Genomic DNA, 27,709 nt, shown 5'->3' with positions numbered 1-27,709 from the left:
CATTTTTATTTACATCTTCTCTAAGTTAACTACCATGTTATTTTTGTATACAATATAATACATTTCATGTTGGGCATGGGTAGGTCAGAGCACAAACATCACTACAGTATGTGGACTTAATTGCATTCAAGGATAATATAGAACAAGGCAACAATTACATGAGATTTGTTTAACAAATTAAGTAAAATAGTGTTCACTCCACCTTTGTGATAACTATTAAACCATGGCTACTATACTGTGAACTCCATAAAGCTCTGTATTATATACCATTATATCATCCCTACATGGGGTACACCCAGTGGAAGCAGGATTGTGTCCTCTGCCTTCTTACAGAAGCACTGTCACAACAATGGAGAACTGCTAAATCATTTCTATCTAACCAAAATAAAAGATAATTACTTCCCTTTAAACATTATTACAGTAACCAAAAAAGATTTAATTTTAAACTTAAGTGACATTTTTACTCTTCATATGTTTTTAGTCTGTTAATTTAATTTAAAATATAGTATGTGAAGACAATATAGCTGATTTATATCCAAAGAATTAATTTTATAGCACATTCAGTGGTCATTTAGATGATGTTCTAAAATTTGATTCTAGGCTTACTGAGGAGGTAACAGTTAAAAATTCATTATGCATTTTAATATCAACACTTAAAGATAATATAATTTAAAAATGTAAATGAAATAATTAAGGAAAATATGGTACATACAAATGAAGCTACCAGTTTTACAAGATTTTAAAGTCTCGTACTTTCAAAAATATCTACCTTAAAAGCTGATTAGAGGCCTACGGAAGTTGTACATCACTTATCTAATTTGGGTTTTCAAGATACTCATTCTTAAAGGAAAATTCTAAGATAAGCAAACAGTAAAACCCAAAACGCAAGTCTGCATTCATTCCTAGAAACATCATATTCCTTTAGGAATTTACAAGTTAACCAGGAACGTAAATGTTTCCTTACTCTCACTGAATACAATGGCCTCAATTATCTCAAAGATGCAAGTTACTTTCCATCCAACTAAAACAAGATAGAACCTGCTAGACAATACAAATCTCCATATGCAATGCTTAATTGGTTCCAATGCACAGACCATGTTCACAAGGCATACGCTACACATAACATTTAAAAGATATTTGCCAGGCATCCTCTCCCCCCCCCCCCCTTTTTTTTTTTTAAATACTGGTTGACAAATAATTACTGAAGTAAGTTTGACCAACAAAATGAGATGATCACTCACTTAGGATGAAGGAGTCTGATACTCCTTTAAAAGGCTTTGGAATCCTTATAAGGCAATGCAACTTGACTTAAGTCTACGTTAAGTATAAAAATATTTTAATTAATAAATTTGCTAAGATTAATGTCAAGATTTTAAGAAATTGATATCTAAAGCTATGAGCGTAAGCACATATTTAGGCCCTGATTTTGCAAGTTACTTCACATAGGACTTAAGCACATGCTTAAGTGCTTTACTAAATTAGGGCCTTAATTTACTGATTTTCAGACATACTGAGCACCTACCGGCTTCTCAATTGAGCCAATGAAACTTACTGTATACTCAGGATTTGAGAATATCAGGCCATTTACTGAGGTGCCTAAAAATAGATTTTGGAGCCCAACTAGACAACCACTTTTTAGAATTTAGGCGCAAGTCCCCCTCCACCTCTTCCTCTCCCCTCCTCCACCCGCCCAACAGAAAACCCAGCTCAGTGGATTTACTTTATGTAAAAGTGTTTTTTGTAAAGCCTTTTAAAGTGTTATGGTATTTACTCAGAGTATGTCTAAACTACAATTAAAAACCCATGGCTGGCTCATGCCAGCTGACACAGGCTGAGGGGCTGTTTAACTGCAGTGTAGACATTCAGGCTCAGGCTGGCCCCTGGGTTCTAGGACCCTGCGAGGTGGGAGGGTCCCTGAGCTCAGACTGCAGCCCAAGCACAAACCTCTATACTGCAATTAAACAGCCCCTTGGCCTGAGCGGGAGCCCAAGTCATCTGGTATGGGCCAGCCACAGATATCTAATTGTAATGTAGACATACCTTCAGTATCACCAACATTTTGCCTTGCAAAAACTTAAGCAATAAATATTTGGGGTGGGGGGAAATCAATGAATAATTAAAAATGGTGTTTCATTTTTACATTTCTGTTGCTTTATTTAGACTACCACCAACTGTTTTCCTTAAAGACTTCAGAAAAACACACCAAGATTAAGTGTCAGCAAATAAATCATAGCTAATAAAGATGTATAATTCAAATGGCACTTTATGAGATGAATACAAATATTCCAATATAGCAGTGGTTCCCAAACTTGTTCCACCACTTGTTTAGGGAAAGCCCCTGGCGGGCCGGCCGGTTTGTTTACCTGCCGCGTCTGCAGGTTCGCCCGATCGCGGCTCCCACTGGCCATGGTTCACTGCTCCAGGCCAATGGGAGCTGCTGGAAGTGGCGGCCAGTACGTCCCTTGGCCCGCGCTGCTTTCAGCAGCTCCCATTGGCCTGGAGCAGTGAACTGCGGCCACTGGGAGCCGCGATCGGCCGAACCTGCAGACGTGGCAGGTAAACAAACTGGCCCGGCCCGCCAGGGGCTTTCCCTGCACAAGCGGCGGAACAAGTTTGGGAACCACTGCAATATAGGAATGGATTAAATTAAAAAAAACTCCATGTTCTGAAAGAGCAAGCTTATGGGACACATGCATAAATATTTTCCTTTTTATTGTTAAAAACCCAGGGCGATGGGTGGGTGGAAGCAGCTTATTCTAAATTATTGATTTGATTACTCATGCCAAATATTTTCCAACTACCTGTGCTACTCTTGGGGGAATTCTGCGTCACTGTGCATGCGCAGAATTCATGGCCCCTGCAGATTTCTTTGCTTCCCCACAGAAAAATGACTTCTGATGGGGAAGCAAAGGGAAGCCGCAAGAGCAGTCACACGCCCCTCCCCAGCAGTGCAAGCAGGTTAGTTTGAGTGCCCAGAGCTGCTGGTAGAGACGTAAATCACACCCGGGGCGGGAGGGCTGGGCAGTCATGTGTGAGAGAGAAAGAGACACTCTGTCCCTCTTGCTTGCTATTGTGGAATGCTCGGCGTGAAGGGGCAAGGCTTTGGGGTGTTTCTGAGAAGGTAGATGTGCAGCAGGCTCTGTTCCCACAGGCAGAGTAGAATGTAGCAGCCTGCCTGCTTAGTGAATTGTTCCCATTGTTCTTAGTAAATTCCCCAGGAGTATAAAACAGGTGTAAAAAATTTAAGGCTCCTTTATATTCCCAAAGTGGTGTAAATAAGCCTTATTGTAACGGACAGTATGGCCTTATAAATGCTTATGATGCTTTAGTGATTAGAACTGGTCTAAATTTTTTGACTGAAAAATTTTCCTATCAAAATGAGCTCCATGAACTGTTTTCTACTGACCTTCCTGGAGATGGTCAGTAGCCAATATAAATTGTGAGTTTGAGCCCTCACTTGCTCTTCAATTGCCTATGATGTAACACTGAGCATATGGCTGCATATATTTGTTGATTAATAACTAGAAGTAAAGGGTCAATACTAGCTACATTACTACTAGACAGAGGGGGCTTGGGGATTTCCTCCAATGCTCCCCACTCCCATTCTCCATCCATTGTATTGTAGTTTAAATAAATTACCAAAATAATTGAAACCAGCGTGATTATATTGTGTTATATTAACAAATAAAATATGCAGAATTTTGCAGAACTTTAAAATACTGTGTGCAGAATTTTTAATTTTTGGCACAGAATTCCCCCAGGAGTACTATGCAAACTAATGCACAAAGACATGCTTAACAACTTCAGCCTCATCTTATATCTTTCTTGGCAATGGACGGCAAAAAAATTTAAAGCCCTTTTCTTCATAAGAATTGTGGCACACTATTGTCTACCGCTGTCTTCAAATAAGTTAAAATTATACTTGACACACCCATGAATTGTTCAACCAGAATACATATTAATACTTAAAGGCTTTAATGAACAAAAGTAATGACTTTATTTTAAAAAAGAATTGTCCCTTGAGATAACTAGTTTTCTATAAAATATGTAGCATTGTTAAATAAAGTCTGTACATCACAACAGAAAATAAAAAATACTGCAGTCTTTTGCCTGACCACTTACTTTTTGCAAACTATGGAACAGAAGTGAAAAAACCCAATGTTAGATAGTTATTTGCAGTTGTTCACAAATGCATATTGGAACTTCATTAAGCTACATTTTCTATTGTATTTTCAAAAGACATTTTAACACAATTTCAAAGCAGTCTCCATGTACCCATTTTAAGACGACAGATAACTTATCAAAAATCTTTATATGAAATCGCTACGTCTGAACAATTTCAACATTATTCCTAATTCCCTCCCCCTCCAAATCTGGGCTATAGCATGTGTGTACACATGTACCTATGACCAGGTGTTTTAAAATAGAGCACATTACACACTATATAAATACCTTCCCTTTTTAAAATGATCTAGAACAAGGTTTACAGTACAAGGTTAGAGGCACTTAAATTAGGTTTAACTGAACTGTTCCAATACTGTGTTTTTAATCTTCAGAAGATTCACAGCATTGGGAGTTTAAATTTGAGTTATGGTGCTTTTTCTGACTTCAAACGAACAGTGACAAAATTAATGGTATATAACTAATGACCCAACTTTACAGTAATCATTTTAGTTTTTTTGGCCTTTTATATCAACCTGTCTTGGTCAACAAAAAAAGGAGCAGAAATTTGATTTCCTGTGCAAGCCAAATGGCTTTCATGTAACTAGCTAGTTGCTGCAGTACAGAATCATATGCACAGCACTGCATATTATACAGCAACCCGTGACCAAATCCTGCAGCAATGTTAATTTATTGTACCTCCATTAAAACCCCTTTCAATCCCATTTCTCCCATACCCAACAACACACGTCCGATTCAGTTGAAAATACTCACTGATTTACAATTCGTCGATGATTTTCAGGAATGATAGTATCTGATTATGTTTTTTCAATGTGTCCTCTAGATGGCCCAGTAGATCTCCAGCAGTAACGATGCTGTCAGGGTGATCTAGCTCAGAATCTCCTTTGCCTGCCTCATGCATGCCAGTCAGTTTCAGCGGTTCATCTCAGTTCCCCAGGCCTTGGATGACACTCTCAGTTTCCTAGCTGCCCAGCCTGCACTTCTGGGAGTGGGCCCTAGCTGCAAACTGGACTCCAGCTCTGGCTCTCAGACCTCCTCTCCTGCCTGGTTCTATAGAATAGTGAAAGGAGCATGCAGTGCAATCCATTTAATTCCCTCTCATGGGGAAAGATGCAAAGCATGAAGCAGCTGCAGACAGGTCCCAGCAGTACAGAGAGACAAAACAGAAAGCCAAAGGTCTGGTTGCTGCAAAATGGTGAAGTCTACAGCAAAAATGATGACTTCTGTGGTACCCTGAAAAAAGCCAAATTCCACAACCACACAATCAAGGAGCATACTGGGCCCCAAGTGAGATGATTGAGGCAGATCACACCTCTCAGTCACTGTTTCAGGCTCTCTGCAGACTCAGGGCCTGTCTCCACAGCGAGGCAATGCACACTAGAGAAATGTGATTTCTAAAATGCACTCATGTGCTGCACGCTTACTGGCCTGCAACAACCCTGCTGGCATACACTAAAAAGTTTCCTAGTGCATGTTAACAAGCAGCATGTACATTAAGCACCCTAGGAAACTTATAGTGTGTGCCAGTAGGATCTACATGGATCAGTCAGTATACTTTAGAAATCACACCCCTTTAGTGTGCGCATTGCTGAACCGTGTAGACAAGCCCTCAGATGGACATTAGTTTACACTGTTCACATTTCTGAGGTTCTCTTTGCAACCAAAACAGCACAGAAATGTAATTATTTCAACATGAAAATTGAGATTCTGGAGCACAATTCTGTGTCGAGGGATGAATTCTGTGGCAAATCCTGAAACTGTGGAATCAGGGAACATATGGGGCCCTGACCATAAGTCTTTCTGTGAATTTAAATTATCATCTATCCCAAATGGCAGCCAAAGAATCCTGGCACACACATAAAAGACCCATAAAAGGCATAGGAACTGTTAAATTGAGTAGTATCTCAAACAGATTCCTAACCTACAGGCTATTTCAAAAAGTCTTGATATGAACCAACTAGGTTTTTATCAGGTAGAAGGCAAAAAGCTTATATTTCTCCATCTCTGTTGAATCCATTTAGCTTTTTAAGGCTTTCACAGAAAGCAATTCAATATCCAGAGTTTCACTGGAGACTCACTAAGTGTGACTGAAGTCTCAATGCAGCTTAAAACAAAAATGATACGCATATTTAAAACAAGGCTGTCCATATATGTAGCATGTAGTGTACAGAGACTCTCAGCATTATATTCTACAAAGTACTGAAAGATTTAATATTAGCAGCCTGTAAAAGTGAGATGAGGAAGTGGATTGAATCTCAGTTGCTTCCTCTTCCCACTTAGTTCCCACCCTTATCAGGGTGAAAAGTTCTAGGAGTCCAACTCTGCTCCTCAGTACTATATTATTCTGTCAAATCTTTACATCTTGTGATTCCACCATCTTGGCAAGTGTCTTCTTGATCCTCAACGCTGTAAGTCTAGAGGCAGGATTGTGGGCCCAGCATTCAGACATTAACTTCAACACTGCTCTTAAACACTGAAAATTAAAAAACAAAAAGGATATTATTGTAAACAATAATGACGGACAGTTGAAATGGCACAAGTTTTAAGGAGGACACTGGTGAAGCTAGTAGGCCAAAAAGGTTACTTTTTTCCAATATTCTGTTGATTTATTTACAATATCCTTTGACAATTATTTCCCCTGAATAAAGTAACATTGGTATCTCCAACAATGATTTGATTTAGAAAGTGTGCCTTAGTTACAACACAACAACAAACTGGTGCTCTTTCTTTTGTTTTATAAGAGCTCAGGGATTCTTTTACATTTCAATTTACTGCCTGAATTAAAAAATGGAAGAGGACTATAAAGTTTCAGTGGGTCAGGCTAACATCCCATAGCAGAGTAATGAGGTGTCATACTGTGTACCCAATGTTTCTCACCAGTTGTCATGACAAAAGGTCTGATTGGGTGACAAGTGAAATGGGAGAAATTAGGGCATGTCCAAAAGAAATGGACAATCTCGGACAGGGTGGGAAAAGAAATAATATAGCATGCATATAACTTCTATTTGAAACAGGTAGATCATATTATTTATCTACCAGCCTCAATAATATCCATTTAAAGACCAAATACTCCTGTTTAACCCATAATTACATAGAATGATAAAAAACCCTGCACCTCGTGGGAGAATCTTTATTACACATAATGCTGAATAGACAATAAAATATATGCATTTTCTAATCTTGATCACAGTGTAAGGTAATTCACACCAATTTGGGAGAATGTGTGAAGAGACTAGTAAACATTTGAAGACTGCCAACAGTCTTTGGAACCCTACCTTAAAAGGTTTACTCAATTTCAAGAACACTGAAAATAAATGCAAAATTTTGAACACAAATTTTTGTGCCTCTTAAACAGCAAATTAATGTAACAGGGATGGCCAAACTGCACCTTGTGAGACGCATGCGGCTCTTTTACAGTTAAAGTGTGGCTGAAGGAGCTCATCAAAATTGGAGGGTGTGTGTGTTCTGCACTGCAGCACAGTGGTGGGGCTAGGGGCTTCTGCCAGAAACGACTGGTGCCTGCTGAGTGTGTGGGGGGTGTCACAATTTAAAGGTGTCCCCCCTCACAACAGTGGGATGCCCTCCCTCTTACCTTCAGTGGCCCCTTCCAGCAGATCCCAGGTGCTAGCTCTGTGTGGAGAGGCAACAGCAAACAGCTGGGAGCTGTAGGAAGGAGCCGCTGGCTTTAGCGCCATGGGGAGAGGCAGCAGCAAAAGCAGCGGCTCTCCCTGCAGCTCCCAGCTGTTTGCCACTGCCACTCCCCATGCCTGCAGCTCCCAGCTTGCCAGCTCCAGCAGCTGCCGTGCAGAGAGTGAACCCGATGACATCATATGCCCAAGCGGGGCCAGCAAACCATGGCAAAAATCGGGGGGCGGGAGGGAGCACATAAACCCATGTGCCACCCCCCCACCCACATCTCCTCTGGCTTCTGCCCAGCGGGGAGGGGTGGTCTCGGGGCTTCAGTCCCGTGTGACTTGCCTGCCAGTGCTCGGGGCTTCAATATATAGCAGCATATCTGAACTAGCACTACCTTCAAACTAAACATTGGAAATTATGCAGCATGAGCTACTGTTACCCTTAATAAATGGGCATTTTAATCCCATTATTATTTCACCTTCTTCTGGGATACTGACCCTAGAATACCACTAATTCTCCTAATGGATCTCAGGTACACAATGAAAACAGGAACAATGCAAAACCTAATGATACTCTATATGAGATCTCTCTGAGTAAAAAGGAAAATGAAGGTTACTTACTTGTATCCGGAGTTCTTTGAGATGGACTATGCATATTCCCACTCATGGGATGCTCCGACCAGCACAGCCTGAATGGTAGAACTCTAGCCAGCAGTGTTCTCTGGAACGCTCATGTCTGTCCCTCAGCCCTCCCATCAGTGAACATTAAACCTTCCATGGCAAGGATATAAAAGGGGTATGGCGGCCAGCTGCCTCAGGTCCTTTTCCCATGGCCTCAGGTCCTCTGAGAGTAGGACTCCAAAGCAGAGAGGAAAGGTGTGCAGAATGTGTGAATATAGAGAGTCCATGTCGAACAACTCCAGTTACAAGTAAGTAACCTTCATTTCTTCGACTATCCTCTGCATATTCCCACTCACAGGACAGTCTAACTACGGTAACACTGACCCAGGATGGTGGGAACATGGAATCCCAGTAAAATGAGAATTGCATTGCCAAATTTTGCATCTGATCTAGGTTTTAAGTCTAAGGAGTAGTTCCTAGTAAAAGTGTGGATTGTACACCGCATTGTTACTCTTTATGTTTATATTAAAGGAATATGTCTAGCGAATGCCACAGATACTGCTTCTGATCTAGTAGAATGAGCTCTAATTCCTTCATGAAGACAGGAATTCATCAGCTTATAAACTTCAATACGTAGCCTACCCATCTTGAAAGAGTTTGTACAGTGACCTCTCTCCCGTTATTCCTCTTTTCATAAGAAATAAAGAAATTGGGAGACTGTTGAAAATGCTTAGTTCTATTTAAATGAAAACTAAAGTCCTTCTAACGTCTAGCACATGAAATCTAGCCTCCTCATCTTGAGTGTGAGGTTCGGGAAAAAAAAGCTGGTAACAGATTTATAGTAAAATATAAGAATCTTGGGTGTGTACAGAGAATTCCTTTATCCTTATGAAAGATAGTAAATGGTGGGTACAGCATTATCACTTGTAATTCACTTATGCGCCTTGCAGAAGAGATAGCTATCAAGATGACTGTCTTAATAGATAAAGAGAACAGCATACAGATTCCCACAGTTCAAATGAATGTTTCATTAACTGTGTAAGCACTATATTTAAATTCGAAGATGGTACAGGATATCTAACCGGTGGATATAGATTATTAAGACATTTCAAGAATCTTTACATCACAAGTAAAAACTAATTTACTATCCATAGGGACATAGTAAACTGAAATTGCTACAAGATGAACCGTGACTGGTGACAAACAGAGACCAACTCTTTTAAGATATAATAAGTAATAATAAGTAGGGCTGTTGATTAACCGCAGTTAATTCATGCAATTAACTCAAAAAAAATCACAATTAAAAAATTGTGATTTATCGTGCTGTTAAGAATAGAATACCAAATGAAATTTATTAAATATTTTGGATGTTTTTCTACATTTTCAAATATATCAATTTAAATTACAACACAGAATACAATGTGTACAGTGCTCACTTTATATTATTTTTTATTACAAATATTTGCACTATAAAAATAATAAACAAAAGAAATAGTATTTTTCAATTCACCTCATACAAGTGCTGTAGTGCAATCTCTATCATGATAGTGCAACTTACAAATGTAGATTTTTATTACATAACTGCACTCAAAAACAATGTAAAACTTTAGAGCCTACAAGTCCACTGAGTCCTACTTCTTGTTCAGCCAATCGCTAAGAGAATCAAGTTTGTTTACATTTATGGGAGATAATGCTGTCCACTTCTTAATTATGTCACCTGAAAGTGAGAACAGGCGTTCTCATGACACTGTTGTAGCTGGCGTCGCAAGGTATTTACACATGCCACATGCGCTAAAGATTCATATGCCTCATCATGCTTCAGCCATCGTTCCAGAGGACATGCTTCCATGCTGGCGACGGTAGTTAAAAAAATAATGCGTTAATTAAATTTGTAACTGAACTCCTTGGGGGAGAACTGTATGTCTCCTGTTCTGTTTTACCCAGATTCTGCCATACATTTCATGTTATAGCAATTTCAGATGATGACCCAGCACATGTTGTTCGTTTTAAGAACACTTTCACAGCAAATTTGACAAAATGCAAAGAAGATACCAATGTGAAATTTCTAAAGATAGCTACAGCACTCAAGCCAAGGTTTAAGAATCTGAAGTGTCTACAGAATCCGAACCACCAAAAAGGAAAATCAACCTTCTGCTGGTGGCATCAAACTCAGATGATGAAAATGAACTTGCGTTGGTCCGCACTGCTTTGGATTGTTATCGAGCAGAACCCGTCATCAGCATGGATGCATGTCCTCTGGAATGGTGGTTGAAGCATCGAGGGATATATGAATCTTTAGCGCATCTGACATGTAAATATTTTGCGACGCCAGCTACAACAGTACCATGCAAATGCCTGTTCTCACTTTCAGGTGACATGGTAAACAAGAAGCAGGCAGAATTATCTTCTGCAAACGTAAACAAACTTGTTTGTCTGAGCGATTGGCTGAACAAGAAGTAGAACTGAGTGGACATATAGGCTCTAAAGTTTTACATTGTTTTGTTTTTGAATGCAGGGGTTTTTGGTACATAATTCTACATTTGTAAGTTCAACTTTCATGATAAAGAGATTGCACTACAGTACTTGTATTAGGTGAATTGAAAAATACTATTTCTTTTGTTTTTTACAGTGCAAATATTTCTAATAAAAAATAAATATAAAGTTTGCACTTTACACTTTGTATTCTGTGCTGTAATTGAAATCAATATATTTGAAAATGTAGAAAACATCCAAAAATATTTAAATAAACGGTATTCTATTATTAACAGCATGATTAATCACACTTAATTTTTTTTAATCGCGTGATTAATTGCGATTACTTTTTTTAATCGCTTGACAGCCCTAATAAGAAGTAAGATAGAATATGTAAGTAATCAGAGCTGTATATGGATCTACATCAGTGGTTCTCAACTTATTTATCATTGTGGGCCGCATATGCGGGACCCCCGACCCTGCGGGGCAGGCCGGCAGCCTCGACCCCCAACCATTGCCGTGGGGGGCAGGCTGGCAGCACCGACCCTGACCCCGTTGAGAGATGAGGGAGGCACATGAACATGCTAACGAACACTTCTAGCTAGAGTTCTATTGGTCAGGCTGAACGGTCTGTGCATCCCATTAGTGGGAACATGCAGAGGACACCTGAAGAACTGTGCAGCACTACCAATGAGATCTCTCCATGAAAAAGCAATGGGGCCACTAATGATCTACCCCATCCTCTCCTCAGGTCTACAAACACACTAGTATCACTTCATATTCCACAGTGTTGAAAATGTCTGATATATCCAGTATGACAGAAAAAGATATACTGAGGTTGAGTGTGATAAATTGCATTAAAATGACATATTAAATCGTAGGTCCATTCAAAAACACAGGAAAATACTAAAGCCTAGCTCTAGATTGGTTTGGGGTGAGAATGTGACCATTCAGTTGGTTGCTGGTGAGATATTTCTCCTTCCCATCCAAATGGGTATATAAAAAGATCAGGCATGTAAAAGCGCTACCAGTTGTTCTCACACATTAGTATTTTTATTGTGGTCAGAGATATCTCAAAACATTAGAATGTCTAATTTTGTTGCCTACTCTACTTCAGTTTCAGAAAACTCTGGGAAAGACTAAAATACCCTTATTATATATTAGGGGCTAATGCTGAACTCCTCCCATTTCTCCCTTTTGGTGTACTTACTTCATCGCTATTCCATCTGTTAGATACCACTGGGCGTAGGCGCTTGACACACACCACCTCTCTCATATCTTCATAAGATGGATCATTCGGCACCATGTCATAATATGGCAACTGGTACTCTTCAACAATACCTGAAATATGTGTGAAAGATCAGGGTAATATATCAAGAACAAACTAAATCCATAAATCTGCTCCTAATCTAAACTCCTAACTAACTGAAGAAGCATAAATTAACACAAAATTCTCTTGTCAGCAACTTAAACTTATCAGTGGTTGAAAACTATAGGTAACACAGAATTGTACATAATATGATTTGCTGAAAATTTATAGTTGATGGTGGACATTTAGGACTAAATGTTGACTTAATTACCTATAGTCCCACTTAATATTTGGCGCTATCTATCCTATTACATACTATAGACCTACTCCCTACAACAGATGAGTGCATACATGCATATCTTCCACTTTATTCTAAGACTGCCTGTAATCTTCCTATTTCACCTAGTTCACCACATCCAAGAAGTGTACTTCACTGAACATATAAAGACAGATCACTGTCCCAAGACAATGCAATCTAAATTAGGATGAGAGGGTTACTCACCTTGTGCAATAACTGAGGTTCTTCGAGATGTGTCCCCCTGTGAGTGCTCTACTTTAAGTGTTTTAGCACCCTTGTGCTTGTTATCAGAAATTTGTGGTAGCAGTGCCTGGTTGGGTCGCACATGCTCAGTCCCCGTCTCGCGCTGCCTCAAGCAATTAATTGGCACTGTGCGAGCAACCTCCCCTCTGTTCCTTCTCTACTGCAAAGCATGAGTGTGAAACTCTGAAGTAGAGGGGCAGAGGGAGGGTAGTGGAGCACCCATGGGGACACACATCTCGAAGAACCTCTGTTACTGCACAAGGTGAGTAACTCTCTCTTCTTCGAGTGATGTCCCTGTGGGTGCTCAACTTTAGGTGACTTCAGAGGAGTGCCCTCCAGTGGAAGGGAGGGGCTTTGGAGTTGACGTTGTGACAGAGGATAATACGGTGAGTCCAAATAATGCATCAGATGTTGCAGGCTGCTCTAATGCGTTGTGCTATATAAATGTATGGGTAGAGGCCCATGTCATAGGTCTACATAGGCCGGAATGGGAACACTGTTCAGAAAAGCTATTGAAGTCGACATTGCCCTGGTGAAACGCATGTGAATCCCCATAGGGGGTTGCAGGTCCTGTGGCTGGTAACACAGTTTGATGCATTCTGAAATCCATTTGGAGAGCCTCTGTTTGGATATGGCATCTCCTTTTGATTGTTCCATGATTGAAACGAATAATTTTGGGACTTGCGGAATGACCTTGTTCTATCTGTGTAAAAAGCCAGGGCCCTGTGAACATTGAGGATGTGAAGTGTGCATTCTTGCCTATCCTTATGTGGCTTAGGATAGAATGTGGGTAAGTAGATGGGTCGGTTGAGGTGGAATGAGGCAGCAACCTTAGGTAAGAACTTGGGATGCGGTCTGAGAGTGATTTTGTCTTCGGAAAATACTGTGTAGGGTGAATCAGCCATGAGGGCCCCTAGTTCCCCCACTCGTCTTGCAGATGTAATGGCGACTAGAAAGGCCACCTTCATTGACAGATGGAGAAGTGAGCAAGTGGCTAGTGGCTCGAATTGGGTATCTGGTGATGCCCCAGAGAACTAAGTTGAGGTCCCATGGTGGCGTGGAAGTGTTGAGGCTTTTCAGAAAATGTTTGGTGGTATCTTATGGTGGAAAGCTGCTATGGCTGAGAGATGTACCCTGATTGAGCTAATAGATAGGTCTGATCTCTTAAGTTCATGCAGGTAATCCAGAATCAAAGGTAAGGGGGCAGATACCGATGTGGTCTGCTTCATGTGACACCAGGAATCAAAGTGTCTCCATTTGTGTAGGTATGTGCAGCAGGTAGTCGGTCAGTGACTATTTAATAAAATGTTCTGTACTTCTTTGGAGCATGTCATTTCAGGTCCCTGGAGCCATGGAGCAACCACGTTTTGAGATGGAGTGTCTCCAGGGTCGGGTGCAGAGTTCATCCCGAGTCCTGGGACAGGAGACAAGGCAGGAGAGGAAGAGTTTGAGGTCTGCACACTGACATTCTGAGAGTGTAGAGGAACGATGTTTGACAAGGCCATGCAGGGATTATCGGTATTACTGTGGTCTTGTCTGCTTTGATCTTGTGAGGCACTCACGCCATAAAGGGAATGGAGGTGCAGGGGAGGAGGCATATAGGTGGGGAGCGTCCTCCATTTGATAAGAAACGCATTTCCCAAGGAGTGATGGCCCATGCCGGCCCTGGAGCAAAACAACGGGCATTTGGTGTTGTACTCCATTGCAAAGAGGTCTATTGTGGGGAATCCCCATTGTTTGACTATGTTGTGGAGAACCCTGGTGTCAAGTTCCCACTTGTGGTCCTGAGAAAAGTTCCTGCTGAGTGCACCTGCCATAGTGTTTTGACATCCGGGCAGGTAAGCTGCTATAATATGGATGTTGTGCTGGATGCACCACTGCCAAAGTCGCATGGCCTCTGCACACAGGGAATGTGAATGTGAACCCTCCTTGTCTGTTTATGTAGAACATGCATGCCAAATTGTCCATGAGTATTTGTATGGTCTTGTTTCTGATCATGGGTAGGAAGGTGGGGCATGCATTGTGAACAACTCTGAGTTCTAGCAGATTTATGTGAGGGCGGGCTTCTGTTCGGGACCAACGACCTTGAGCAGAATGTGAATTCAGATGTGCTCCCCAACCTATGAGGGACGCATCCGTCGTAATAGTCAATGTAGGAGGGGCTTGGGTGAAAGGTACTCTCAGGCATACGTTGTGTGGTTGTGTCCACCTAGAGAGTCTTTTACTTTGCTTGGCATTGTGAGGCGTTTGTTTATACTGTGTCTTCATGAGCAATAAGTTGTATGGAGCCAAGCTTGTAGGGTTCGCATATGTTGCATATGTCGCGTGTTGAGCGATGAAGGTCGATGCGGCCATGTGACCCAGTAATTCCAAACAAGTCCTGGCTGTTACCTGGAGGCTGTTGAGTGATGTGGCAATCAGATTCATTCACTGAGGGTTGACTTTTTTTTTTTTTTTGGGGGGAGACCTAATTGCGGAAAGAGGCCCATTGTTTGTTGGGTAGCCTCCACTGCTGCTGGTCAATTCGCTGCTTATAGTAGGCAATCATCCAGATATGGAAATATCACGATTCCTCTCTTGCAGAGGAGCGCAGCGACTACCGCGAGTACCTTTGAGAAGACTCGGGGAGAAATTGACAGACCGAAGGACAGGACCTTGTATTGGAAATGATCTGGTCCGAGAATGAATCAGAGAAACCTCCGATGTGATGGGTGAATCATTATGTGGAAGTATGCTTCCTGGAGGTCAAGGGCCGAGAGCCAGTCCCCTCTTTCTAACGCTGGGATAATGTTGGCCAGCGTCACCATCTTGAAGTGTTGATTTCTGACGAATTTGTTGAGCCATCAGAGATCAAGAATGGGTCTCCATCCTCCTGTTTATTTTGTGTGTGTGAGGTAGTAATTTGAGCAGAAACCCGTCCCTTTGTATTTTGTTGGTATCAGTTCTACTGCTCCTAGCCGGATGAGGTGGGTTACCTCCTGTCGCAATAGATCTTCATGAGAGGGGTCCCTGAAGAGGGAAGGGAAGGGAAGGGTGGGTGGGTATGGAGTATCCAAATTCAATTATCTCCAGCACCCATCTGTCTGTAGTGATAGATTGCCAGACTGGGTAATAGGGGAGTTAAACGGTTTCCAAATGGCTGGGAGATGGTAGGAGTTTCCAGTTTTGAAAGTTGGGGGGTCTCGGGCCCTCGACCAATGTTGATGAGACGTGGTAGACTGATTTGACAAGTATAGTCTCCTTGGGGGTCATTGTTTCTGGGCTTGTGGCTCGTATTGCCTGTGTGTCTGTGCAAACTGAGTGGACCGGAAGCTCTGTGGGTTATAATACCTTCCTTGTCTTCTCTTTGTCCTAGGAGTATAGATACCAAGGACTTCAGAGACGCCCTTGAACAGCAGGTCCTCCACTGTTGCTTGCACTTCTTTAGGGAAGCCACAGAGATGCAGCCAGGACGCCGCCTCATTACGATCATGGTGTGGATCGTGCTGCTCTATCTGCAGAGTGTAGGGCAGCTTGCGGTGCCGTCCTGGTGATCAGTTGGCTCTCGGAAATGAGTGCACTAAATTGTTTTTTTTCCCCCTCAGGGAGAAATTCAATAAAATAGGATAGTGTGCCATAATTTGTGTGGTTGTATTTGGCTAATGACATATGATTGTTTGCCCCTTTCATTAACAGCATCCACTACCAGGGAGCTTGGTGTGGGATGTGAAAAAAGAAAAAGTGGTTACCTACCTCTCGTAACTGTTGTTCTTCGAGATGTGTTGCTCATGTCCATTCCAATAGGTGTGTGCGTGCCGTGTGCACGATCGTAGGAAGGTTTTTCCGCTAGCGGTACCCGTCGGTTTGGCTGTAGATACCCCTACAGTGGCGCCTTTATGGCGGTGTATATAGGTCCCTGCCGACCCGCCACCTGCTCAGTTCCTTCTTGCCGGAATACTCCGACAGAGGGGCGCCGGGCGGGATTTGGAATGGACATGAGCAACACATCTTGAAGAACAACAGTTACGAGAAGTAGATAACCATTTTTTCTTCTTCGAGTGATTGCTCATGTGGATTCCAATAGGTGACTTCCAAGCAGTTCCCCCAGAAGGAGGGGTCAGAATTCACCTGGTTGCTGAGTGCAGGACTGCCCTGCCAAAGGCTACATCATCCCTCGCCTGCTGGGTAACGGCCTAGTGTGACGTGAAGGTGTGGATGGAAGACCATGTTGCTGCCTTGCAAATGTCCTGGATAGGAACCTGCGCCAGGAATGCTGCAGACGACACCTGCACTCTGGTGGAGTGAGCCGTAAGCGGAAGGGCTGGAATTTTAGCCAGGTCATAGCAAGTCCTGATACAGGACGTGATCCATGATGAAATGCACTGGGACGAGATCGGGAGCCCACTCAACCTTTCTGTGATTGCAATAAAGAGCTGTGGTGACTTACAAAATGGCTTTGTGTGCTCAATGTAGAATGCTAGGGTACGCCTAACATCCAAAGAATGGAACATGCGCTCCCTGTTACTGGCATGGGGTTTAGGGAAGAACACAGGTAAAAATATGTCTTGGTTCACATGAAACTGGGAGACAACCTTAGGCAGAAACTCAGGATGAGGGCGTAGCTGCCCCTTGTCTTTATAAAAGACCGTATATGGTGGTTCGGAAGTCAGTGTGCTCTGAGCTCGGATACCCTTCTGGCCGAGGTCATAGGCGCCGACTCCGTGGGTGCTCCGGAGCTGGAGCACCCACGGGGAAAAATTGGTGGGTGCTCTACACCCACCGGCAGCCAAGCTTCCCGCCCCACCCGCCCTCCCCTGAGCACGCCGCATCCCCGCTTCTCCTCCAGTGCTTGCCGCAGTGAAACAGCTGTTTTGTGGCGTAACAAGTTGTGGGAGGGGGGGGGGGAAGAGCGGGAACGCGGCGCGCTCAGGGGAGAAGACAGGGAAGAGGCGGGGCCGGGGCGGAAATTTGGGGAAGGAGTCCAATGGGGCAGGGAGGGGGCGGAGTTGGGGCAGGGGTTGGAAAGGGGGCAGGGCAGGGGAAGAGTCGGAGCGGGGCTGGGGGTTGAGCACCCACCGGCGCCAGGAGAAGTTGGCACCTATGGCCGAGGTTATGGCCAGCAGAAAGGCCACTTTCGATGAGAGGTATGACAGAGGGCAGGTTGCCATGGGCTCGAAAGGGGGGCGCATGAGTGCGGACAGGACAAGGTTGAGGTTCCACTGGGGAACTGGCGGTTGTACCTGGGGATAAAATCTGTCTAAGCCCTTGAGAAACCTGCCTACCATGGGATTATCGAACACTGACCCACCCGATGGCCCTGGGTGAAAGGCCGAGATGGCAGCAAGGTGTACCCTGAGAGATGATATTGCTAACCCTTGCTGCTTAAGGTATAACAGGAGAATTGGAGCTAGCTGCGGTTCAGTTCCCCTTTGCCGAGACCAAATGGAAAAACACTTCCACTTTGCCATGTACGTGGTACGAGTGGAGGGTTTCCTATTTCCCAGCAGGACCTCCCTCACTGGGTCCGAACACTGAAGCTCAAGAGGGTTCAGCCATGGAGTTTCCACGCCATGAGGTGGAGGAACTCCAGATTGGCGTGTTGCAGACGGTCCTGTGTGATTAGGGTCGGACAGACAGGAAGCGCCACTGGTCTGTCCACTAAGAGGTTCAACAGCATGGTGAACCAGTGCTGGCGGGGCCGCTCTGGCGCTAGGAGGATCAAGGAAGCCCTGTCCCGGCGAGTCTTGAGGACTCTGTGTATGAGAGGGAAGGGCAGAAACGCGCACAGCAGGCGACCCGTCCATGAAAGGTGAAAGGCATCCGCGATGGAGCCTGGGGAGTGGTTCAGGAAGGAGCAAAAAAAAACTTCCTGTTGCTCCGTGTCACGAACAGGTCTATGTGGGGAGAGCTCCACTTCTGGAAAATTGAGTGTGCAATGTCCAGCCGGAGGGACCATTCATGGCCGTGAAACGAACGGCTAAGATAGTCGGCTAGCTTGTTCTGTGCCCCCAGAGGGTGCGACGCCTCAAGGTGTATCAAGTGGGTGATGCAAAAATCCCACAGCTCGAGGGATTACCGGCACAGGGGAGAGGAGTGAGCACCACCCTTTTTGTTTATATAGAACATCGCTGCAGTGTTGTCCCTCAGCACCGACACACATGTGCCCTGCAGGCGGGCCTGGAATGCTTGGCATGCCCGACGAACTGCCCTCAGCTCCCTTACATTGATATGCAGCAATAGTTGTGTGTGGGACCATAGGCCTTGGGTCCTGATATTGCCCAGGGGCGCTCCCCAACAGCATAGGATGGGGTTTGGCAAAGGGTACGCCCGCACAAACAACTTGTGGTTGCAGCCACCAGTGGAGAGACTCGAGGATGCGAGGGAAGAGGATAACTATCGTGTCCAGCGGGTCCCTGCCCGGCCTGTGCACCTGCGCCAACCATGCCTGGAGTGGCCGAAGGCGTAACCTGGCGTGCTGCATCACATATGTGCAGGCTTCCACATGCCCCAATAGTTTCATGCAATTTCTGGCCATGGTTGTGGGAAACCGGCGAAGGTGCTCGATAATGTCGGTAAATGATTGGAAGCGCAGCTCCGGCAGGAACGCCCTGGCCTGCGTGGATTCCAAGAGAGCCCCTATGAATTCTATTCTCTGCGTCGGGACCAGTGTGGATTTGGGCACGTTCAATATGAGGCCCAGCATGTGGAATGTGGCCCGGACCAGGGACACATGCTCTGCGGCCCGTGCTTGGGACTCGGCCTTGATAAGCCAGTCTTCTAGGTACAGGAATACTTGCACCTGACGTTTGCGGAGGAAGGCTGCCATGACCGCCATACACTTGGTGAATACCCAGGAGGCTGCCAAGAACACGTACAGGAGCACACTGAACTGATAGTGCTGGCCACTGACTATGAATCTCAGGAATCGTCTGTGGGCCAGTATAATAGATATATGGAAGTATGCATCTTTCAAGTCGATGGTGGCATACCAGTCCCCCGGATCCAGGGAAGGAATGATGGTGGCCAAAGAGATCATGTAGAACTTCACCTTCCTTATGAATGTGTTGAGATCTCACAGGTCCAGGATAGGCCAGAGCCCACCTTGGCCTTGGGGATGAGGAAATAGCAGGAGTAGAACCCCTTGCCCCTGAACTCCTGAGGAACCTCCTCTATTGCCCCTAGAGCGAGGAGTGATTGCACCTCCTGCAAGAGGAGTTGCTCGTGAGAAGGGTCCCTGAAGAGGGACGGGGAAGGGGGGTGGGAGGGAACAGAATTGGATAGAACATCCCGCCCCTACCGTGCTGAGGACCCAACGATCTGACGTGATCTGGGACCAAGAACGGTAGCAGCAGGAGAGTCGATTCACAAAGGGGGGGGTAAGGATCCGAGACTGAAACCGATGCTCCGTCCTCGGGCGCATCTTCAAAAGTTTGGCTTCGGGCCAGGGGGCTGAACCCTGGCCTTGGCCTGAGGAGGACTGTGGCGAGCGCCTCCTATTGTTTCTGCCCCGTCTCCTTGGAGAGTCTCGCCTAGGAGGTCCAGAGTAGAAGTGGGACGGGGGCTGAGGCTTAAAAGCTTTCTCTGAGGTGCTGGGGTATTGATCCCCAAAGACTTCAAAGTTGCCTGCGAGTCCTTAAGGCTGTGCAGGTGAGAGTCCGTATTTTGGGCGAACAGGCCTGCACAGTCAAAGGGGAGGTCCTGTATAGTGTTCTGGATCTCAGGTGGTATCCCTGAGATCTGGAGCCACGCGCTGCGCCTCATTGTGATGGCGGTGGCGATTGTCTGAGCTGCCGAGTCCGCCACGTCCAGTGCGGCCTGGAGGGAGGTTCTAGAGACCACCCTGCCCTCCTCAAGGAGCGCGCTAAACTCCTTGCGCAAGTCAGCCGGGAGTAACTCCTGGAACTTCGTCAACGAGCTCCAAGAGTTGAAAGCATAGCAGCTGAGGACCTCTTGCTGGCTGGCCACTCAAAGCTGGAGCCCCCCAGTTGAGTAGACTTTTCGGCCGAAAAGGTCAAGCTTCTTAGCATCCCGTGACTTAGGTGCGGGACCCGGCAGCCCTTGCCACTCTTTGTGGTCTGCCGCATCGACCACCACAGTCCCCGGCTGCGGGTGGGTGAAAAGGTGTTTGTACACTTTCTGCGGCACAAAGTACCATCTTTCCACCCCTTTAGCAAAGGGAGGTATAGAAGCCAGAGTCTGCCAAAGCACCTTAGTGGTGTTTTGGATCGTTCTTATGAGGGGCAAGGCCACCCTAGAAGGACCCTCAAAGGGTAAGGATGTCCACCACTGGGTCAGACTCCTCCATGACCTCCTCTGCCTGGAGATTAAGGTTTAGGACCACCCTCCTAAGGAGGTCCTGGTGACCCTTGGTGTCCATCGCTGGCAGGGTGGTGGTGGTGCCCGCCACTGCCTTGTCTGGCGAGGAACAGGAGGAGGCCCGTGGGACAGGGTCTTCCTGCCCTTCCAGCTCTCTGGTGGTTGGGTCAGGTACCTCGGAGCCTCCCATGACTGGAAGCGGCTCTAGTGTCACTGATGGCGCTGGATCGGGTGCTGTGCCTGAGCATGACAGCCGACAGTCCCTGTCTCGTATGGAGTCCTCAGGAGCCCTGGGGGTGTAGTGAGCCAGCGACGTTGCTGAGGGGGCGGCACAGGGTGCAGATGCCACCGATGCCAGCCTGGAGCCCTGAGCCTGGTGGTAGGCCTAAGGGGACCAAAAGGGCCATTGGACTGAGCCCTGCCACTGGGATGGCCAGGCGATCGCCGGTACCAATGATTCCACTGGTCTGTGGTGCTGGGACCAGTAGTGGCTGTGTTGAGAGACTCAGCGTCTGACTCAGACGAGTAGTAGGTGCTCGACCACGGGAGGCGGAGCCGGATGGCACCAGGGAGCGGTACCAGGGAGATGGTGGGCAGCGCCGTAACATCATAGGCTTGCCACGATGATGAACCAGAGGCGGTGCCGCCATCGGTGCTGCAAAAGGTGCTGGAGCCACATATGGTGCCGGGCTAGACTGCAGCCAGTGCCGCCACCGGTGCTGCTGACAGTGCCTGGGCCTGCACCATCATGGCAATGAGGTCTTGCGCTGCCTCACAGGTTGTCCGACGTGGAGGGAAGGTCGAGCTCTTCCGTCAAATCCTCCCAAGTCGGGGAATCCATCAGCACCGGACTCGATGAGCCTCCCGTTGGGGCCAGAGTCAATGGCGCCGGGTCTTGAGGCCCAGACCGTGGGTGTCCCACCGGAGGACGCACCCCGCTTGAGTCCCCTCGCAGCTTCTTGAAGGAGGAAATGACCCTGTCAGCCTTCTTTTTCTTATGCGGCACCGGGGACTGCGAACGGTGCCGCCTTGTGGCACTGGTCTTACGGGTTGGGGAGCAGCGCCGGTGCTCCTTGGAGGAGTCCTTCCTCGGAACCGGAACATCCCGCACTTAGGCCAGAGCGCTGCGCACCAAGGATGCCGGTGCCGCTTCCGGCTGCGGGTGGAGGGCCAATTGCATCAGGAGGAGCTTCAAACGATAGTCCCACTCTCAGTTCTGGGTCTGAAGCTCCTGCAAATTGGGCACTTATCTGTCTGATGTCCCTTTCCTAAACACTTGAGACAGGCAGCATGCAGATCACCTGTGGGCATAGGTTTCGCGCACCTCTCGCACACCTTAAACGCCTGCGACCGAGGCATGCCCTGGCGCCTGGGGAAACTAGGACGAGGGGGAAGCCCCCCGAAGTAAGTCCAACTAATCTACAACTAATATAAAATGAACTAACAACTATATGCAACTAAGAAAAGGGCACCACTAGGTAGGCACTTGTGAATGCAAGAGACTGAGCTGCTCCAATGACTGTCACTGGCGGTAAGAAGGAACTGAGCAGGCAGCGGGTTGGCAGGGACCTATATACACCGCCTTAAAGGCGCCACTGCAGGGGTCTCCACAGCCGACCCGACAGGTACGCTGGGGAAAAACCTTCTGATGACTGTGCACGCGACGTGCGCGCACACCTATTGGAATGCACATGAGCAATCACACGAAGAAGAAACTCTCTTCCCTTTGCAGGGATATAATATTTCCTGTCGGACCTCTTGCAGGTTGGAGCGATTGTTGCAGCGGTCTGCCAGACGCGCTTGACAGGTTCCATGATTGCATCATTCATGGGGGGGGAGGAGGCATGATGATATCATCCGGGAAGGAGGAAGAAAAGTGACTACACTGAGATTGTCCATCTGAAATAGGTACTGAAAGCCTGCAGGTCAGGCAGTGTTTAAAGCCCAGTGAACCGGGCATGCCCCTGAGGGGAGTATTTCCCCCTTCCCCATGACGGGAGAACTAACACTACTCTAACAGTGAAACAAAATACTAGCTTCTACTGAGGGAAAGAAATAAACTTTTTTTTTTTTTTTTGGAAGAAAAAAGAAACATGGAGAAACTGGGAAGGCAAATTAGCTAGTCAAAGAACTAATGGAAAAGGGGTAAAATACTAAGCTATGAGGCACTGCTGAATGCTCCTATTCAAGCCAAAGGTGGTAAAGGAAGGGGGGTTGGGGGGGTTGGTCACACAGCGTCAGTTAACTGCTTACGGCAGTGTGAGACTGGGACTGCACATGTGCAACCCAACCAGGCACTGCTACCACAAATCTCCGATTACAAGTGCAGGGGCACTCAACCACCTAAAGTGGAGCACCCACAAGGACATCACTTGAAGAAGAACTTACAAATTCTTGAAAAGAGAGAGTGCAAATTTGGGAAGAAGTAGAAGACAGAAAATATGGGATGGAGATAGAGAATACAATGTAGGGAAAGAGATAGGTAAGGAGGCACAGGAATAAGACCAAAAAAAGGGGAAATAGATATTGAAAACAATGCAAGAAAAAAGATACACAAGTCATCTATCATAGGAAAGAAGAGGAAGAGTAGAGTGGAACCAGGCACAGTATGAAGGTATAAAAAAAGCAAGAGAGAAATAGTAAGTTATGTTATAAAAAATGAATTAAGAAGACAGTTGATTGACAGTGTTACAATTAAGTGAATCACACAGCTGTTTTGTTCTTTTAAAATGCAGGGTGCCTGCCCTTGAGACACAGGGCAAGCGGTAGGACTCAAGTATTTTCCATCCTCTTCAGAAGGTTTAGTCCTTGGATTAGCGGTATTGGGTAAATTCTTTTGAAAACTTAGTTTTGTAAATAAATTTTGAAACACAAGATTTAAAGGCTTACCTCCTGTGACACAACGCCGAGCCATTTCCCAAATGATCAAGCCAAAACTGTAGATGTCAGCCATGATATATGGTTGGAAATGATTTTTATTTAGGCTTTCATCTAGGACTTCTGGGGCCATGTAACGTTTTGTTCCCACTCTAGTATTCAAAGGGACATCAACTTCATTCGTATCACTAAATGTAAATAATAAAGGTTAAATGAACTATGGAGCAGTACAAAGAAACAGATGTCTTGCAAAAAGATGCAATTATTATTGTACGAAGTAAAATTATGAACTATAATTAAATTAACGATCTCTTTCTCAAATCCTCCTTCCAATATTACAGCTTATAATATATTATGCTTCTTTTAGACAGATTAAATAAAAAAAGATTATAAAATACCCAACATAAAGGTTCATGTGACCTCTTTGCAAAAAAAAAAAAACAAAAAAAAACTGCACACATGACTAAGCAGACAGAGGCAGACAATTCCAAATGTTCAAGACTCAAAATGCATTACTAATATCCACAGTTCTACACATCAATACTCATGCTGAAGTTTTCTTGTGTTCTAGGATTTGATATCCACTTCAAGACATTGGTAGCCCATGCATTCCACTATAAGCTTTACATGTACAGTTTTTACCCCTATATTAGACCTAAAATACTCTTATTTCTAATAGGAACATTTTGAGCACACTGAGCAGGTTACAATGAGCTTTACAAAAACACAACAAAAAACAACCTATTTCTACAAAATTACCTGCATTTATAATGTTCTATCACCATACTATCCAGACACCCACAAAAACTGTACTAGAAATTACTATGTCAATTCTTGGACAAGGGCTTGCTGTTTCTTTGGCACTAGTGTGGGAAAGTGAAATTTTGTGGCTGCTTCAGACATTAGCAATTGTTTTTGTAGTAATTTTTCATATTTTTAAATAATACAGTCAAAACAGTAATTTTGTAGGTAATATATTTTACTATTCAATTCATTTATTTCAACTTGATCTTTGATGCCTTTCAACATACGTGCAAAAGATACCAACTGTTAATAGGCTTTGATCATCTACCTGTTAAATTTGACTGCAAGACCCAGGTCAGCAATACAGCAGCTTCCATTTTTCTTTATCAAGATATTTTTACTCTTCAGGTCCCTGTGTGCAATAGCAGGCTTGCCTTGTGTCCCATAAATTTCTGTGTGTAGATGGCACAGACCACATGCAGCAGAATAAGCCAGTTTGAGCAAAGCCCTGTTGTCAAGTGTGGCACATTTCAGGAAGTCATACAAGGATCCATTTTCATGGTAATCTGTAATCAAGTAAAGTTGTGTCCAGGAGCCTGTGCCTTTAATATCAGCTGCTATAAAACCTGTCAAATGCATAAACAAAGTTAGCATTTAGTGTTACATAAAAACCACATAATTCATTACTTGGAAGACTTTTCAGGAAATGAAAAAACTGCAGACTCATTTTAAAGTAAGACTCAACAGCCCCTTACACACCCATCACTTCTTATTTGGGGACCAGGAGTGCTATAGTTTAGGTTTCAACCTCATGTGATGTCACAATGCTGGTCCTCAAGCAAAAAGAAGAAAAGTCAGGATCTGTTATTTGTAACATTAAAAATAAGCAAGATCCATAGTCTGCATATAATTATAGCATTTTTATTATTATATGCTATGTTACATTCCTCCAGTGATTTCATAAAGGAACTTCTCCACACTCCTCTTCATGAAACAACTACAATTCTTTGAAATACAAATACTCCACTACCCATTCAAATTACAAACTGCTTACTTACCAAGTATGTTTTCATGACGCATTAGAACAGTCTGGTAAATCTCAGTTTCTCTGAACCAACTGGCTTCCTCAGTGGTAAAAAATACTTTGACTGCCACTTTTTCGCCTCGCCATTTACCCATCCACACCTCACCATATCGCCCTTTCCCAACTTGCCGCACCATCTGAATCTGTTTGGCAATAGTGCGCTGAACCTAAACAAGGGGGGAAAAAATCAGCAAGTGATTGAAGGCACATTGTCAAGATGGTTGTCAGTCTTCAAACTTTGCTTGCCTTAACAATGGTCCCATTTCAAAGGTCTATTCTAGATTCTTTCCAGCTACTCCTTCTAACTAATCATTGCTGCCTCGATTGGGAGAGTGGATGTGTATAAAAATCAATAACTAAAATACTCAGAGAAGAAAATACATTTGATTTTTGTTTAAATTAGACTGAGCTAAATTCTTCTAGTTTGTATAGGATTATAGCCACCTGTCTCACTGGATAAGCCTTTTTGCTGAGCTACTACAATAATTATGCTAAAATGCATGCCTCAATTCACTGTTGAATCAGCCTGTTTATGCAGTTATTACAGTTGTTCATAACCAATGTAAAGTATGCCAGTGTGCAGTACGCAAGCCTATTTTATTAAATATCATGAATAAAGCTGAAAAGAAAATCTTACAACTGGAATAGTATTATCCAAGTCTAAGGTATTTTATCCGAAGGCCTGCTGGAGGACAGAACACTCCTTTATATTTTACTGGCCTCAGCAGGTTTTCTACAAAAGAATCCCTCTTCTCATGCTTTCTAGTTCTGGTTCATTATGTGGAAGAGAAAGACTGACTCTTTAACATTTGTGTGTGTTTGTTTTTACAGAGTCTTTCATACTAACTGCAGCTCAAAAAAGTATATGGAATTAAATATTTACAGATAAATTGCACAGTTCAGAAATAAAGAAGTATACACACAGGCAAAGGAAGAAATGGGTATTTTCAGGTGAGATAATAAATGAGACGGAGAACTGATGAGGTTGAAAAACACAAAGAAAACAGCTCTTGTACCAACCTATTGCCTGACTTTGTAGCAGTAACAGAGAGGAGAATAATACTAGATTGATAAAAGGAGAACAGTAACCTTCCTTACAAGTAACAGTGGTTCTTCAAGAAGTCGTAATCACCTCTGATCCCACTGCAGGTGTGCATGCACCCCATGCATGTGAGATTCGATATTTTATTTTAGTAACAGCATCCATCAGGGTTGCACATGTGCCTATGCCTCTCCTTGTGCTCTCATGCAAGGGTATAAAGGGGGAGTGGCTGTGATGCTCCCTCAATTCCCTTCCAATTTGAGTCCATGGAAGCAGAGAACTCTGAAAAACAGGGACGGAATCATGGGATCCACATTGACCACATCTTGAAGAACCAGAGTTACTGTAGGGTAAGTAAAAGACGTTTACCTTTCGTAACTCTTGTTCTTTGAGATGTGTTGCTCATGTCCATTCCATTGTAGGTGTGTGTGCTTGCCACATCCACTGGTGCTGGAAATTTTCCCCTCAGTGGTATCCATAGGGGACTGGCTCTGGCGTCCTCTGGAGTGGCGCGCGTATGCCGCGGTATAAGGGGGCACCGCCGGCTCCCCACTCCCTCAGTTCCTTCCTGCCGAAACTCTGACAGAGGGGAAGGAGGGCAGGTCCTGGAATGGACATGAGCAACACATATCGAAGAACATGTTACGAAAACAGGTAACTCTCCTTTCTTCTTCGAGTGCTTGCTCATGTCCCTTCCATTGTCAGTGACTCCCAAGCAGTACCATTGGTGGCAGGTAGGAATTCACGGACATGTCAATTGCAACACAGCTCCGCCAAATCCAGCGTCATCTCTGGCTTGCTGGGTGATGGCATAATGCATTGTGAACGTGTGTACCGAAGACCACATTGTGGCCTGCAGACGTCCTGGATAGGGACATGCGCCAGGAACGCAGCCGAAGATGCCTGA

General features: G+C 44.6%; 1 protein-coding gene across 4 annotated transcripts in view; it reads right to left on the bottom strand.

The window, feature by feature from the left end:
* Nucleotides 1-6,529: 6,529 nt before the first annotated feature.
* BMPR1A (bone morphogenetic protein receptor type 1A) overlaps nt 6,530-27,709 on the bottom strand; it is a 66,454-nt gene continuing 45,274 nt past the window's right edge. For 3 of the 4 annotated variants that reach the window (XM_065407099.1, XM_065407102.1, XM_065407100.1), the window contains 5 exons: nt 25,735-25,927; nt 25,005-25,302; nt 23,945-24,120; nt 12,121-12,251; nt 6,530-6,655 (listed from right to left, as the gene is read on the bottom strand). In XM_065407099.1, coding sequence (XP_065263171.1) covers nt 6,530-6,655; nt 12,121-12,251; nt 23,945-24,120; nt 25,005-25,302; nt 25,735-25,927 — 924 coding nt within the window. The remainder of the gene's footprint in view (nt 6,656-12,120; nt 12,252-23,944; nt 24,121-25,004; nt 25,303-25,734; nt 25,928-27,709) is intronic. The other variant, XM_065407101.1, reaches the window with a different exon arrangement.

The sequence above is a fragment of the Emys orbicularis genome, chromosome 7, assembly GCF_028017835.1.
Source record: "Emys orbicularis isolate rEmyOrb1 chromosome 7, rEmyOrb1.hap1, whole genome shotgun sequence".
NCBI lineage: Eukaryota > Metazoa > Chordata > Testudines > Emydidae > Emys > Emys orbicularis.
Note: the sequence above shows the minus strand (reverse complement) of the source record. Positions and strands in the feature narration are given on the sequence as shown.